This window comes from Lemur catta, chromosome 4 (genome assembly GCF_020740605.2).
Source record: "Lemur catta isolate mLemCat1 chromosome 4, mLemCat1.pri, whole genome shotgun sequence".
Taxonomy (NCBI): Eukaryota; Metazoa; Chordata; class Mammalia; order Primates; family Lemuridae; genus Lemur; species Lemur catta.
In genome coordinates this window covers 57,225,994-57,242,575 of record NC_059131.1, presented here as the reverse complement: position 1 = coordinate 57,242,575, position 16,582 = coordinate 57,225,994, and the positions used below count along the sequence as shown (strand labels likewise).

The 16,582-nt window shown below is 43.5% G+C and overlaps 2 protein-coding genes across 6 annotated transcripts in view; both read right to left on the bottom strand.

Annotated features, from left to right (window-relative positions):
* Positions 1-1,994: 1,994 nt before the first annotated feature.
* On the bottom strand, positions 1,995-5,455 carry LOC123637064 (60S ribosomal protein L23a-like). Its single transcript, XM_045549890.1, has 2 exons — positions 5,366-5,455; positions 1,995-2,557 (listed from the first exon to the last, which is right to left on the bottom strand). Exon 2 carries the CDS (start codon positions 2,524-2,526, stop codon positions 2,002-2,004), a length of 525 nt encoding a protein of 174 aa, XP_045405846.1. The 5' UTR covers positions 2,527-2,557; positions 5,366-5,455; the 3' UTR covers positions 1,995-2,001.
* The window catches only part of DGUOK (deoxyguanosine kinase), a 31,189-nt gene continuing 19,985 nt past the window's right edge, over positions 5,379-16,582 (bottom strand). For 2 of the 5 annotated variants that reach the window (XM_045549888.1, XM_045549889.1), the window contains 4 exons: positions 13,343-13,490; positions 7,652-7,767; positions 6,946-7,045; positions 6,244-6,488 (listed from right to left, as the gene is read on the bottom strand). In XM_045549888.1, the coding sequence (XP_045405844.1) occupies positions 6,462-6,488; positions 6,946-7,045; positions 7,652-7,767; positions 13,343-13,490 (391 nt within the window). In that variant the 3' untranslated portion in view covers positions 6,244-6,461. Of the gene's footprint in view, positions 5,461-5,610; positions 6,222-6,243; positions 6,489-6,945; positions 7,046-7,115; positions 7,203-7,651; positions 7,768-13,342; positions 13,491-16,582 lie in introns of those variants that run through there. The other 3 variants (XM_045549887.1, XM_045549886.1, XR_006734741.1) reach the window with 3 other exon arrangements.

Below are 16,582 nucleotides of genomic sequence, written 5' to 3'. Positions count from 1 at the left end.
GACACAGGTAAAGGCAGCTACAAAGTTACCGTGAAAAAGTATTTCTCCCAAGGGCACACTGTAGCTGGAAAGTGTCATAACCACCCCCTTCTTTGTTTGACTACTGTTTTCTGACGCAGAGAAACCTTGTTCTCTAAAATGACAATCAGAAACTTTGCTGTTGAAACTTTATCAGTAAAAATAACTTTGCTGTTGAAATTTTATCAGTAAAAATGAAACATCCCTTTCTTGTCTAAGTCACTTTGACACAGAGAAGTGGTCCTGATTTCTAACCCAGGTTCAGAGCTTCAGATAAAGGGCTTCTGAACACAATATTCTGTTTTTGTCTTAACTTTGTACTTTCTAAGGATACAAATCTGGTTCTACTTGTAATTCAGAACAGATGTTGGAATCCTTTAAACACAGTCCTGCTTTGCTTTGTGCCTATCTAAACATTGCTTCATTTAAATTTTACCTAAACTCTACCTTTCCTCAAATCCTATAACTCTATCTCTTCCTGTTTGGTGAGATGCCCCACAGCCCTTTGGTATGTGGTCTCCCTGACTGCAACAAGGTAACAAATCTTGGTCAAACTCCAAATTTGTTCCTGGTGATCTTCAGGTGGCTGGGCTAGAACACAGGTATCAGGATACAGGGGTGCTTTATACTATTTCCTTCGTTCTTGCATATGATTCACATTTTCCATAAACTTCCCCAAGTTCTTAAAAAGTCTTCACCCCGTAACAGTAGGAGCCATGACAATGTTTGTCTGTAGAAGGCAGAATAAGAGCCACCCCCATGCCTCTGCTTGGATTACCCGGGTGGGCCCACTGTAATCATGTGGGTCCTTAAAAGCAGAGCAGCTCTCCTGGCTGTGGTCAGAGATGCAATGTTACTGGCCTTGAAGATGAAGGAAGGGGACACAAGCCAAGGAATGTGGGCAGCCTCTAGAAGACAGAAAAGGTAAGGAAACAGATTCTCCTCTAGAACCCCCAGAAAGGAAAGCAGCCCTGTTGGTAATCTGATTCTAGCCCAGTGAGACCCATGTCAGCATTCTGACCTACAAAGCTGTAAGATAATAAATTTGTGCTGCTTTAAGCCTCTACATTTGGTGTGGCAGCAATAGAAAACTAACACAAAATCACCCAGAGGGAGTAAAGTTAGCAATGAGCCTATAGTGGCTTGGGACACCAACACTTCAGAGGAGAGGAAAAAAAGATAAGTCAGCCCCGGAGACAGAAAGGGAGGTATCAAGTGGAGGGACAGCCAAAAAGAAACCAAGGAAGGAGAAAATTCCAAGGAGAAAGTGGTCCAGAGAATTTAAACTGCTTACTGTTTAAAGTGAGGACTGAAGGAGGTTAAACAGTCTTTAAATTTTAAAGTACATGTTATTTCCTGGCTCATTTTTCCTGTGATTCTAGCATTTGCATATAACAAACAGCCTCTTTCACTCGAAACTATCACCTTCTCCCTCAAGTTAAAAGCCTCAGAGTTTGAGAACTTTCACGACCTTAATCCTCATTAAAAACCCATCAAGGTAATATTCGGGTTCCAGAACAGCAGGTTTTACCACATTGTAAGCCTGAAGAAATGAAGCTATTTTTATGTGTTAATCCGAGTTATTTGACTCTGGGGGATGGCCTAAAAACAGAGTGAGAACCCAGACTGGCCTGACTGTAGAGTAGGGACCATTCTGGGCAAAATGCTTAGCAGACACTGTCAGTCCTGGTGCGACCTCAACTCCTCAGCATCCCCTTTTAGATCCAAGGGGTGCTCAGGTTTCAGCCCGCCTTCCTGCCACCCTAATCCCGGTATTTAAAGTCTCCCTCCAGAAGGCCAGAGGCTTCAAAATTACTGCTCCTCATTTAAATGTTTTCTCCCTACAGATGATCTCAGCTACCAATTTGGAAAATGGCAAATTATTTCACCCAGATGAGACTGTTGCTGGCTCTATACCAGAGGATATTTACATTCTAAAAGGCATTGTTTACAAATGGAAAGAAATGCTGAATTTGTAGATTTTCAGGCTTTATTTTTTAAGGTGAAAAGATACATATATTTAGAATTAGTCAGTGGGATGATCCCAATTTTGTTGGCAACATCCAAGGCATCGTAATCAGGAGCCAGTAGAACATATGCCTTCTTCTCTCCATCAGGGCTGATGAGGGTGTTGACCTTGGCCACATCAGTGTCATAGAGCTTCCTCACAGCCTGTTTGATCTGGTGCTTGTTGGCTTTGACATCCACAATGAACACAGGTGTGTTGCTGTCTTCTATCTTCTTCATGGCCCACTCAGTGGTCAAGGGGAACTTGATGATGGCGTAGTGGTCAAGCTTGTTTCTCCTGGGGGCGCTCTTCTGAGGATATTTGGACTGCCTCTGGAGCTCCAGTGTCTTTGGCTGCCGGCAGGTGGGTGACATACGGGTCTTCTTTTTGTGGCTGTAGACGCCTTTTAGCGCTGACTTCTTGGCCTTCAAAGCCTTTGATTTGGCTTCAGCTTTGGCTTTGGGTGGGGCAGGAGCTTCCTTCTTCACCTTCAGCGCCATCTTGTGAAAAGGCAATTTTCAGGCTTTAAAACTAAGTGAAGAATGTGAAAGAGAGAAGTGTATTCTTAAATTCTAAATTTACTATCCTCCTCCAGCTTTGTCAGTCTGGACTTAACGCTTCATTCTCACATGACTTATTCCTCTGCTTGAAAGTTCTATCCTGTTCATTCTTCAGAATTCAGAATAGTTGTCACTTTCTTAGGGGGATTGTCCCACATTATATTGGCTTCTTCTGTTATAGGCTCCCACAGTACACCCGTAGTTCTTTTGAAATCCTGACCACACCTGCAATTTTTTGTTTGGTATCTATCACCTTCTCTATTAGATGACAAGCTCTGTGAGAGAAGGACAAGGGTCTGCCTTGTTCACTATTATCTCCTTGATACCTAGAATGTGGCAGATTCTCACAAATATTTGATGATAAATGAAGACATGAATAAGGGGTAGGGGTCTAGTGATCTTACTCTAGGGTCTACTGGTGACTTTTACATTAGTGTTTCCTGGAAAAGTAAATAGGAATTAAATATCTGGGCTCTTCAAAGCTAAATAGATGAAACCACTGAGTTTCCAAAAAACTTCAAATACCGCATCTTCATCTCTGGTCTTGTCAAGCGTGTGAAGCAGAAACCAAGTGCAAGAACAAGTGGGACAGATTTTCAACAAGGGTGCTAAGACAATTCCCTAGGGAAAAGAATAGTCTTTTTGGCCAGGCATGGTGGCTCACGCCTGTAAACCCAGCACTCTGGGAGGCTGAGGCAGGAGGATCACTTGAGCCCAGGAGTTTGAGGTTGCTGTGAGCTAGGCTGACGCCACGGCACTCTAGCCAGGTGACAGAGTGAGATTCTGTCTCAAAAAAAAGAAAAAAGCCTTTTCAACAAATGGTGTGTTAGGACAATTGGCTATCCACATGCCAAAAATGAAGTTGGACCCTTTCCTTATACTATACACAAAAATTAACTCAAAATGGATCATACACCTAAATGTAAGAGCTAAAACAATAAGACTCTTAGAAGAAAACACAGGAGCAAATGTTTGTGATCGTGAATTATTCAAAGCTTTCTTAGACATGACACCAAAAGCACAAGTGACAAAAATAAGTAAAATGGACTTCATCAAAATGAAAAACTTTTGTGGGCCGGGCACAGTGGCTCACGCCTGTAATCCTAGCACTCTGGGAGGCCGAGGCGGGCGGATCGTTTGAGCTCAGGAGTTTGAGACCAGCCTGAGCAAGAGCGAGACCCTGTCTCTACTAAAAATGGAAAGAAATTATCTGGCCAACTAAAATATATATAGAAAAAATTAGCCAGGCATGGTGGCGCATGCCTGTAGTCCCAGCTACTCGGGAGGCTGAGGCAGTAGGATCCCTTAAGCCCAGGAGTTTGAGGTTGCTGTGAGCTAGGCTGAGGCCACGGCACTCACTCTAGCCCGGGCAACAAAGCGAAACTCTGTCTCAAAAAAAAAAAAAAAAAAGAAAAGAAAAACTTTTGTGCTTCAAAGGATACTATCAAGAAAAGGAAGAGACAACTCACAAAATGGGAGAAATAGTTGTAAATCATGCATCAATGTGATAAGGGACTTGCACCCAGAGTGTATAAAGAACTGTTTCAACTCAGCAATAAAAAGCCAAATAACCCAAATGAAAAATGGACAGATTTTAAAAAAAATATATTTCTAGCTGTCCATATAATTTCTTTCTATATTTAGTAGAGACGGAGTCTCGCTCTTGCTCAGGCTGGTCTTGAACTCCTGAGCTCAAACAATCTGCCCGCCTTGGCCTCCCGGAGTGCTAGGATTACAGGCGTGAGCCACTGCGCCTGGCCTGGACAAAAGATTTGAAAAGACATTTTTCTAAATAAGATATACAAATGACCAATAACCACATGGAAAGATGCTCAACATCATTAGCTATCAGAGAGATACAAATCAAAACCACAATGAGATACCATCCCACACCCACTAGGATGGCTATAATCAAAATAACAGATGTTAATGAATGGATAAAAAAAGTGGTATACCCATAAAATGAAACATTATTTGGCCATAAAAACGAATACAGTACTGATACATGCTGCAACTTGGATGAACTTTGACAACATTATGTTAAGTGAAAGAAGCCAGTTACAGAATACTACATATTATGATTCTGTTTATATGAAATGTCAAAAATAGGCAAATCTGTAGAGATAGAAAGTAGATTGGTGGTTGCCTAGGGCTGGAAGATGGAAGGGAGAAAGCTTGGGGGGAAAATGGGGTATGGGCTTTTTGGGCTTTCTTTTTGGGGTGATGAAAATGTTCTGGAATTGTGGTGTTTGTTGTACAACCCTATGATTGTACTAAAAACCATTGAATTGTAACACTAAATGAGTGAATTGTATGGCATGTGAATTATGTATCAATAAAGCTGCCAAAAAACTTTTCAATAAGTGTGATAATAAATTGCTGCACTTTTATGATGTTACATTTTTTTTGAGACAGAGTCTTGCTCTGTTGCCTGGGCTAGAGGGCTGTGGTGTTAGCCTAGCTCACAGCAACCTCAAACTCCTGGGCTCAAGCAATCCTCCTGCCTCAGCCTCCCGAGTAGCTGGGACTACAGGCGTGCACCACCTTGACTGGCTAATTTTTTATCTTTAGTACAGATGGGGTTTTGCTCTTGCTCAGGCTGGTCTCAAGCTCCTGAACTCAAGCAATCCTCCTGCTTCGGCCTCCCAGAGTGCTGTGATTACAGGCGTGAGCCACCGCACCCAGCCTATGTTACATATTTGTTAGAAACAAATCTCATACGTGCTTCCCCAAAGCATAAAGGACAGAAACACAGATTTCTGTCTCCTGGGACACTCACCTGCAGAACTGTCAAGGGCTCAGTGCAGGAAATCTGGTGAATCATGGACCTGCAAGCTTCTGGCAATGGAGCACTTCAATCTACACAGCCAGGTATTTTCCTCCGTTAAGAATAAACTGTCGGCCAGACGTGGTGGCTCAGGCCTGCAATCCTAGCACTCTGGGAGGCTGAGGTGGGAGGATCGCTCGAGGTCAGGAGTTCGAGACCAGCCTGAGCAAGACTGAGACCCTGTCTCTACTAAAAATAGGAAAATTAGCCAGACATCATGGCATGTGCCTTGATTATTTATTTAAAAAAAAAAAGAATAAATTGTCCATTAAGCTTGAAGAGGAGCACAAAAACTATTTTCTTTCTTTCTTTCTTTCCCGCACAGAGATTTACTCCATTAAGGTCATCTGAAACTCACTGGATAAGGTATTTAGAGTAAGCCAGAATGCCAGGACAACCAACCCTAAATGTGTTAGATGCTAAACTCGTGGGTTCTTGATGTTTTCTCCCGTTCTTTCTTTTGGCCAGGTTCTTCATCTCTAGCACAAAAAACTAAATCCCTCACCCCTATCCCCCATACTATGAGTGGCAGATGGGAAGAGATAAAGAAACTTCCTGGAGTTTGGGCTCCATTTCCTAGTTCTGGGGGCTCACACTTGAGCTCCTCTCCACTCCTTAGCCACTCTATTTCCCTTCATGCATGGCTTGGTTGAGGGTTCTGGGAACCATTCCTACCCTGGAATGTCAGAATAAGTAAACACACAGGAAATCTAGTTGGTAAAGGATTCAAGAAGAAAGGCTAATGGTTTCCTCAGGTGAAAACTGCTGGTCCAGAGGGGAGTTCAGAGCAGGCACCAATAGATACAAGCTGAAATAAATGAACAACTGGATTAGGAACATAAGCAAAACTTAAGTAAACTTTATTTTCAAAGTCTTTGAGATATAAAAGACAACGGGACAGTCTGAAGATAACAACCATCCCCCTGAGTGTTAGAGTACTCTAGGGGTGGAAGGGGCTGGGGATGGAAAGGTGGGTGGAAGACGCAACATTTTTCTAGTTTGAGAACGTCAGAGAGCCCAGATCACAGCCAAAACATTATGGTATTGGTTACAGATTCTTTACAAAAGTGTTTACCTGTGAGAACGAGAAAAAGCAAAAGTTAAATTTCACATTTAGCAGACTGTTCAAATAGCCTACTCACAATGCATATGTAGCCAAGCCCATGAGGTTTTTGTTAGGAAGGGAAAACAGGCACAGAGAAGAAATGCGAGCAGGTCAGGGTCACATAGCATCAAGTGGCAGACCTGGGAATAGAATCCAGAAGTCTAATTTCCTTAGTTTTAGAATACCTCAGTGGAGAAAGTCAGCTGGCAGGCGCGTGTTACAAGTCAATTATTTAACAATTATTTGCCCAATATATTCATACTTTCAAGAAAAGGGATTATATTTGTAATTTGTACAAGATCCCATAGGCTTTGGAGCATGAAATGCAACTTGAAATACAAAGCACAAGACCCATTATACTGAACTTTGAAGCAAAGGCCAGAAAGATAAATGTATACTAGAAAGCAGGAGTTAAGGTCCTTCCCACCTTTCTCATGAGTTCTTCTTGTTTGGTTACTTCTTCAGAAAAATCATCATTGACATCCAATACCAGCACTGGAATGTTCAGCAGAGCCTCAAAGTGGAGCCTATAAGAAGCATGACCATTTGGGAACAGAAAAAAAGAAAAGAAACTTGAGCCAAGCTTCAAATACTCACCAAGCTGAGAACAGATCTAAATTCATGTGGCCTCTCAATAAAACTGCATGTGAACAGCACTTTAAAAAAGGAATTCAATCAAGTTGGCTGGAAAGAGAAAGGTTGAGATTTCTCTTTAGTCTTGAGAGTGATACTAAAGGTCAGAGCTCTAAACATTTTAAATGGACAGCCAACCAAGCCTGCCGGGAGGACAGGCAGAAACTAGGAATGTAAACTTTGTAAACCTGATAATTTCTCTAAAATTTGTCAGCCCTTCACCCTTAGCCAACTATCAACATCAATCACAATGTTAAATCTAGGGAAATGTTAAGAGAAAAAGAAAAAAAAAAAGCTGGAGAAATAGAATCTAACGAAAAGTCTCTTGGAATGTACAGATTATATTCAATATTAAATTTCTGAGTTGGAAAATGCTTGACATTTCCAACCACTTCCAGTACATTCTGAACTTTCTTATGGGGCTACCTGGTGAACTTCTTGTTTTTAACTGGCTATAGGGAGGCAGGTCTCTGTCTAGTAACACTCTTTTCTCCACTTACTTAGTTGTCTTGTGAATAAACCAGGTTTCGTGTTGACCATGAAGCTGCTCGAGATAGGCCAGCTCAATTCCTTTCTCTTCCTCCCTGGCCCTCAGGTGTAGTCTCTTCAAGCAAACCTAGAAGACAAGCCCCAGGCCTCAGCGAGCTCATTTGCTGTTTTGACTGTTACAATGCAGTCTTGGGGGGCTCTGAGACCCAGTCACAATGTCTATCTCAGGCATTACAAGCCGTGACTTTGCTTCTGCTGTCCTGTTTCATTGTTCAACTGGAAGATCTACACCATTCTCTCCACCTCCACCTTAAAATTGTTCTTCAATGTGCCTCTGGAGCATCCTAAGCCGGTTAATGGCAAACAGCATCCACTCAGTCATCCAAGGCGGGGACCTGAATTTTCCTTCTTTTTCCTTCTCCCAACTACATTCAGGAAGTCATTAAATTCTCTTTACTCTCTCTCTGGCTGGTTCTCTGCTTGCCTCTCCTCTCACCTCTGCCCCAATCAGGTCTTCATCGCCTCTCATGTGGATGTAGAAAGAACCTCCTGACTCTATGCTTCCTGGAGGCAGAGAAGTATATGCAAAGAGCACAGGCCTTAAGGCAGAAAGTCCAGGAGTAAATTCCTGCCTTCATCATGTACTAGCAGTGCAATCTTTGTGGGGTTCCATTTCCTCATCCTCCACCCCCCCACCCCCCAACAGGACACTGTGAGGATTCACTGAGGTAGGGCATGTCAAGCTCCTGGCAAAAGCGATTCCCTCCCTCCAGTGTGTCCCCTTCAGTCCACCCTTCCATAGTACTGCAAAGTAACAGTATTATGTTCCTTGCTTAAAATACTTCACAGGCTCCTTACTGCCTACAGTCATAACCCTAGGGTTCGAGAAGTATGAGTAATATCATACTTATAAAGTGGTAAGTAATTTGAAACATCGCTTTCATATCATACCAAATGTACTCTGGAGTAGAATGCAAATATCATAGGTCAAAGATAAAACAAAGTAGTGAAAAAAAAAGTGACGCTTGAGACTAACTCTCCTTCCCTCCCCCTTTGCAGAGTGCATATAATTCTATACTGCGTTCATCTGGTAGGAAAGATGTATTCTCCTTTACCTGTCACACAAGACCACCCCTCCTACTTCTAAACTTCCTTAGCTCCTCTCCTGGGCTCAGTGCTTTAACCAGATTTGACCTCCTTCCCGAGAGACAGGCCACACTCTCTCACACCTCAAAACTTTTGCTCCAAATGTTTGTTTTGCCTGAATTGCCCTCATTCCTCTCTCTGCCTGGCAAACATTTCATTATTCAATGTCATCTGTCCTGGAAGAATAGATGGACTAACACACTGATTTAGGACTTACCTCTTTGAAATACTTAAAACTTAATTCCCCAATGCATGCAGTATACAATATTCCCAAAGACTTGGGTTCTTTGCTGTTTGCCTCTTATTTTTCTTTTAAGGAAATGAAATTGTATAAATAAATTTCATTTATGACCAAAAGGAATGTGTACTTGCTAATATATTGCCAAACTGCCTCCTTAGTGGTTAACCAATGTATGTTACCACCAGCAAGGCAGCTTTAGGATTTCTATTTTTTTTTTGGAGACAGAGTCTCACTCTGTTGCCCCGGCTAGAGTGCCGTGGCATTAGCCTAGCTCATAGCAACCTCAAAGTCCTGGGCTCTAGCGATCCTCCTGCCTCAGCCTCCCAAGTAGCTGGGACTACAGGCGTGTGCCACCACACCCAGCTAATTTGTGTTTCTATTTTTAGTAGAGATGAGGTCTCATTCTTGCTCAGGCTGGTGTTGAACTCCTGACCTCAAGCAATCCTCCCACCTCGGCCTCCCAGAGTACTTAGGATTTCTTTTCTTTCTTTCTTTTTTTTTTTTTGAGACAGAGTCTCACTCTGTTGCCCAGGCTAGAGTGCCGTGGTGTCAGCCTACATCACAGTAACCTCAAACTCCTGGGCTCAAGCAATCCTTCTGCCTCAGCCTCCCGAGTAGCTGGACAAAGTATATAATTCTTGCTTTACTGATATTGTTACAACAAATTCTTTTTTCAAAAAATCCTGTGCAGGCTGGGCATGGTGGCTCACACCTGTAATACTAGCACTCTGGGAGGCTGTAGCAGGAGGATCACTTGACCTCAGGAGCTCCAAGACCAGGCTGAGCACGAGTGAGACCCCATCTCTACTAAAAATAGAAAAAATTAGCCGAGCATGGTGACAAGCGCCTGTAGTCTCAGCTACTCAGGAGGCTGTGGCAGGAGGATAGCTTGAGCCCAGGAGTTTGAGGTTGCTGTGAGCTAGGCTGATGCCATGGCACTCTAGCCCGGGTAACAGAGCAAGACTCTGTCTCAAAAAACAACAAAAACAAAAAACAAAAAAACAAACAAAATAAAACAAACAAACAAAAAAACAATTGTGCAAACAGTGCTTGAGTCTGGCCCCTCTTCCCCTGTGGGAAGACACACCTGACTGTGAGCAGGAAAGACAGAGTAGCTGCAAATGGCAGGGGAGGGACCCTCTGTCAATCTTCTCTTAAACCTGTCCCACCCAGGAAGAAAAGCTGCTGTTCTGACTGGAGTGAGAGATGACAGGACAGGAACTGGACCGTGACTGCCAGTGTACCCTCAAGCCCCAAATCCAGGTGCCATTTGTTCCAGTACATCTGCATGCTGTTTCCATGCTGTGACAGTCCCAGGCAGGGCCTGGCTTTTTGAGGCACACTGGCTAGCTGCACTCTCTTCCTGATTCCATGGAGCTGGTTGTGGGAACACTGCAGCCCAGCCATTTCTGTTCTGATTTCTTTTTTAATTGCCAGCTTGCTTGCTTTTTAGAAGTTAGAGAAGAATGGGTGGAAGGAGCAGAAGGCCCTACTGAGATCTACCTTACATTCTCTAAATTCAGTATTTACCAGGGCTCTGCACTAGACTATTAGACACATGCACAGCTTTTTACATAGAAATATTTTAACTTCTGTTGTGCTCTTCCCTCGGGTATAGTTACCTCTAAATTTCACAGAAGACGTCGGGGTGGCTTCCGGGAAGGACTGTGGGCATACCTGGGTTCCTGGATCTAAAATAACACTAAAATCCCCATCCAATTCCAAAATGAATAAGCTGTTTTTCTTTTCTGTCATTAAGTTGCAATAATCCTTCAACTTCCCTCATACTACCCCAGCTGAAATACTTCAATCAGCTTCTACAAAAAGATAAATCAGCCCCCCAGTGATAATAATAGTCACCATCGCCATCTGCTATGGTTCGTGTACCCCAGAATTCACGTGTTGGAAATTTGGTCCCCAGTGTAATGGTGTTGGGAGGTGGTACCTTTAAGAGGTGATTAGGTCATTAAGAGGGATTAATGTCACTCTCTCAGGACTGGGTTAATTCTCAAAGGAGTGAGTACTCACTCTGGAGCACTGAATTGGTTACGGAGAGAGCAGGTGTCATAAAGCCAGGGCTGCCCCTCATGTTTTGCACTCTTGTATGTGCCCAGTCTCCACCACGTGATGACGCAGCATGAGGCTCTCACCAGAGGCCTACCAGATGCGGCTGCCCAATCTTGGGAGTTCCCAGCCTCCAGAACTATGAGCCAAAATAAACCTCGTTTCTTGAGAAATTACCCAGTCTCAGGTGTTCCATTATAGCAACAGAAAACGGACAAAGACAACATCCCTGTCCCTTTCTGACAAAGTCATTCAGAGTACACGAAGCAGAAAAGTGAGGAAGACTTTCTTCCTTTCCTTGGTGGGTCTCAGCGTCCTGGTCCAACCTCCACTGCCCAAAACAAGAGGCTCTGCAGCTGGCCACGCAGCCTGTTTCGCTCCCAGGAATGAGTCAGCCCACTTCCTCCTTTGCTCCTTCCCAACACTGTCTTCATGGCACCAAGTTGATTGTGCTGAAGTTCTGTTTCTCTTGGAAAAGTTTAGGTCAGCACTCTCAATTCTCCTAATACTCAACCTTCTGCTTCTTTCAGTGCAGCCAACCCACAAGCCCATGGGAAATCTGTCACCTCTTCAAATTCCAGCCAAATCTTCACCCAGTACAACTCCACAGCACTATCATCCCTTCTTGGCCCAGGCCATAAGCCCTCATAGGCGCCAGGGACTTCTCTCTCACCCTGAACCCTACACTCAGCTACTTCAAGCTGTCCTCTTCAGGAGGGGACTCCTCTTCCCCCAACCATTGACACCAATCCCTACCCTTAAAGTATAATCACCTTCATAATTTGCCTCTTCTATTCCTGCTCCCGGACAACGAAGACTACTAAAAGAAGTCACATAAACGTGACCCACCTGGTCAACTTACAATCAATACATCTAACTTCAGCTTGATTGTTTTTTTTTTTTTTTTTTTTTTTTTTGAGGAGACAGGTCTTGCTCTGGGCTAGAGTGCAGTGGCATCATGACAGCTCACTGCAACCTCCAATTCCTGGGCTCAAGTGATCCTCCTGCCTTAGCCTCCCAAAGTGCTAGGATTACAGGGTGAGCCACCATGCCCTGCCAGCTTGGTTCCTTTCATGGAAGGTTCTCAGCCCTCTGGCCTCACTGAATCTCTAGTTCAGTTTCATTTTAAACCGATATCCTATTTATTTCTGTAGAATCTCTTATTCCCTCTTATAGTCTAGCTTTTGCCTCATAATCTCCAGAAACCCCCAACACAAAGACCCCCAATATCTGGTCCCAGTCATATTCAAGGGCCTCCTTCCTGGCTACCACCTTCCTGAGGCAAGGCCCTTGCTTGCAGTCTGTGTGACAGGGGCTCTCCTACTCTTACCCTGACTCTGCTCCGTCTGCTCTCAGGCCCCCTTCTGCCCACAGGCTCAGTCCCATCTCTAAAAATCATGGCCTCTAGATGGAAGACAGCTTTCCCTCCTTCTAAGATTATGTGGTATATCTGGCATTTGACTATACATTGGATGTATGTCTCAAAAGCTGAAAGAAATACATCTCTCAAAAAATACCTCTTGCCTTGACTCAGAATCCAGAAGACCCTTTAGAGATCATCTGGTCTAAGCCAGTGGATTTTTACAAACAAGGACACCACCAGTGGAAAGGTTTCCAGGAGCTGCCCAAGGTCACTGTCAGTCAGCAGAGGCCAAGGACCATTGCTCTCTCCAGAGACTTCAGTGCTCCTGCTATGACATCATCCTATTATGTGCTGGGCTGGCTCTGAAGTCCAAATCAGAGAGTCACAAAATACAACTTCTGCAGTCCACCCTGCCTTGCCAGGGGCACAAAGGTTCAAAAGGGGGTTATAAATTAGAGCAGTATCAAGATGCGGTGAGGACATCCTCCTCCTCTTTCTCCCCACATCCTATTCAGGAAACCATCAAGGCCACTACAGATGCTGATGACCTAGTAAGAGAGAAGGAGGAGCTGAGGCAACTGGCTGCAGGTCAGAGTGCTCAACCTACAAACCCTGAGTGATAAAGATAATGCCCAATTTGCTCTGTGCTGTTGCTACATCAAGAGGTACCCTTCTATGCATAGGCAATTGCCTTAGCGCTCTGCTGCACAAAGCCTGTGGGAAGCAGGGTGCTCAATGCCAGGATGGGAGGGTGTTCACCTACTGCTTTCTATGCACTGGGTAATGCCCGCACTCTTGTTTCTCCAACCAGAAAAGCAGGGGCTTGGAGAATGTCACCACTTAGGTTTCACATGGCCCTAAAGTCTAAGGCTTTAGGTTCTATGTTACCTGGGGAGTAGCCTGGAGGTAGATGAAGCCATGTAATATGAGCCGGCTGGCAAACTCCTGCAGGAGAAAAGAATGCCAGTCCTGATAGATATGCCATTCGATGTCATTGAGGGAACCATTTTCAAAAAGATTCTTTGCAAAGATATACCTGGTTAGAAACATAAGTGGGGTGGGGATGGGGGGGAGGGAGGGAGAATGGGGCATGGAATGAAAGGCACAGAAGCAGAAAAATCAATAACCAACTTATTCCATGTCTGTTCAAGCCACTTAACCTTTCTAGCTCCTCATCAATCCTTAAGAAATGTAAATTCTTAACCTATATCTCTCTCCCTGTTCAACACTAAGATGGGAAATAGCACCTAGACTTTAGAGGCTGAAATCACACCTTTCCAGGTGGATTAATAATTCACTGGAAGAAAGGGGACACTAGAAGAGAAATCATTGGTCCCTAACAATCTTCCCTGCTAGATACCAGTTGGAACATACAGCAAATGGTACTGGAAAATTTTGAGATTTCCTATTATTATTACTGCAAGGCCCAAATAAAAAAAAAAAAACACACAACAAAAAAAACAAAAACAAAACAAAAAACCCCAAGTGAATCCAGTACAAAGCCACCCACTACATTTCACTTAAGGACTGAGGGTGTCTAAGTCCCCAGGCTGCTAAGCCATCCTTTGTCTAGTTGAGAAGTGGAGAAGAACCTACTTTTATGTGGCATTATCTATGGAGGAGGAAATGCATTTCCTATTAACTTCAGTGTTACCTAGAAAGCAGACTCTCCTCCACAGTACAAATAAGCTCTTATTTGCTTGCTTCTTCTGCTGCTGAGCTTCTAATTCAGATAAAAGAAAACTAAAACTAAAACTCAAAATCAAACTAACCTTGACCCTGGCTTACTTCCACAACTAAAAGGGTATCTGGTAAATAGGAAATCAGAGCTAAACAGAAACTGTGGCTTCTGCTTTGAAACCTCAGGCATCTTAATACAAAACACAATTTATATCGTAAACAATGAGCTCCAGTTTCTAAGGCAACACTCAGCAACTGGCCACTTCCTAGAAAATAAAACTCAGAATGTTTGTGTATGAATGGCTCAGTGAAATGCCGGCTACAAGGCGGTGAGTGTCACCACTCAGAGAACAGGTTCCAGAGTAACACTGCAGGGTCTGATCCTGGCTGCAACATTCCATAGCTATGTCACCCTGAGCAAGTCACCTAAACTCTTTCAGTCTGTTATGTGATGACTTGTCTATAATATTCATAAAGTACTTAGAAGAGTGACATAGTATTTGAGATAGCTTAGTTGATATTATAACTGCTTTTTGCTAGGCTATGAAGAACCTAACTTGAAACACCAAGTTTTCCCAGTCTGGAATGGTTTAACTATAGTCTAGCTGAAGGCAACAAAGGAAAAGGTGATGTTTATCACTCAAGTTCTGAAAAATGTTTTCAGCATCTTCACAGAAAAGTATAAGATGGAATTAAGATGTTATAAAGAGAAATTAAAAATTTGTTAATAAGCCCTAGAAAAGGAGCTCTAGGCCAGGCATGGTGACTCCTGGCTCCCGCCTGTAATCCTAGCACTCTGGGAGGCCGAGGCAGGAGGATCGCTTCAGGTCAGGAGTTTAAGACCATCCTTAGCAAGAGTGAGACTCCTGGCTCTACGAAAAATAGAAAAATTAGCCAGGCATAATAGCATGTGCCTGTAGTCCCAGCTACTTGGGAGGCTACGGCAGGAGGATTGCTTGAGCCTAGGAGTTTGAGGTTGCTGTGAACTGTGACGACATCACTGCACTCTATTCTGGGCAACAGAGTAAGACCCTGTCTCAAAACAAAAGCCGGGGGGTGGGGTGGGGGTTCTTGCCTCTGGAGAGTGAGTACTTCCTTTATTTCTCCTAAGCTGGTGGGGATGGGGCAAGAGTGGGTAGAAGAGGCTGTGCTGAGAGCTAATGGGGAGAGAACTATCTCAGACTGCACGCAGGGGCTGCAGGGAAGAACAGGCCTTAAGGACCTAGGAGTTGGGACCTCTGCTCTAAAACTATGTGCTAGTGTTTCCTTTAACTCAAACAGAAAAGACTTCAATTTCTTTCTCTCTGTAATCTACTCATGGCTGTGGGCATATGTTCAGTCCCTGTTAGACTAGGATCCATGTGAAGGCAGGGACTGGGTCTGCCTTACTGCTGTTGTCCTAGGGCCAGCCCTGGTGCCTGAACATAGGAGACAGTCAGTAAATCTGTGCTGAGCAAACAAGGTCTGAATTACTCTCAGGATTAGAATTTGTAATTAGTTTCTGTCTCGAAAATGCCCTCTCTGAAGAAAGTACTTAAAATGTTGTAGATGCCCATAGTGTAATCAATTCAACTCTTCCTTTACAAGTAAATGTTAAGATACATGTAGCTTCTTAACACATTTCTAATTAAAAAAGCATTTCTACTTCTGTTTTCCTCTGAGGGGTCTCACACGCCTATCTCATTAAGGGGCTAGAAATTAAAAGACAGACTATGCATATGTTTCTAAGCAACCCAGGTAATTCAATTTCCTAGTCTGAGAGGAATGGTTTGGGAGAAGAGAGAGGAAAACAGGTAATAGCATATCCAACAGCTGAAAAAGAACTAAAACCTATAGCCCAGTCATTTGTGGTTCACATATTTGGTTTTTATAAAAAGTAGGTTCTTTTGGGGGTATGTAGAGAAAGAATGTGTAGCCTGTAGGGTTTGTTTTACATATCTGATATGATTTTTAGGTAAAGTCAGAAAAATCACATTTATAAATGTACCCTTATTTCTTCTTCCAGGAGGCTTTATAGGAGCACTAAGAAGTGGAATTAGTTTGTCCACTTGGGAATAAAAACTGTAACCAACTGAGTGTCTTGCAGTGAATGGACAGCAAAAATGCATCAATTTTCACTGACACAGATCATTCACATCCTTCAAATAAGAAAAACCTCAGTAGTGTCCAGATCAAGCCACTGTGATGTCGTCTCTAGGCAGCTTAAACATAAGTCGCAGCCTGGTCTCCATGCAGAGCCAGGAATTCTGAAGCCTGCAGGGACTAGCTCTTCTGGAACAGACGGGCTCAATTCCCAGTGAGCTAGTGCTAGTCACTTCCCAGTGACCAGTGACTAGTGTTCACTAAAATTGATTGCACATCTCATTCCCTCAGGTGGTCAGGATGATGCCCTTCACCTGACCTGACACAGGCACTTATGTCCACTACAGACTCTGTCAGAAATAAGCC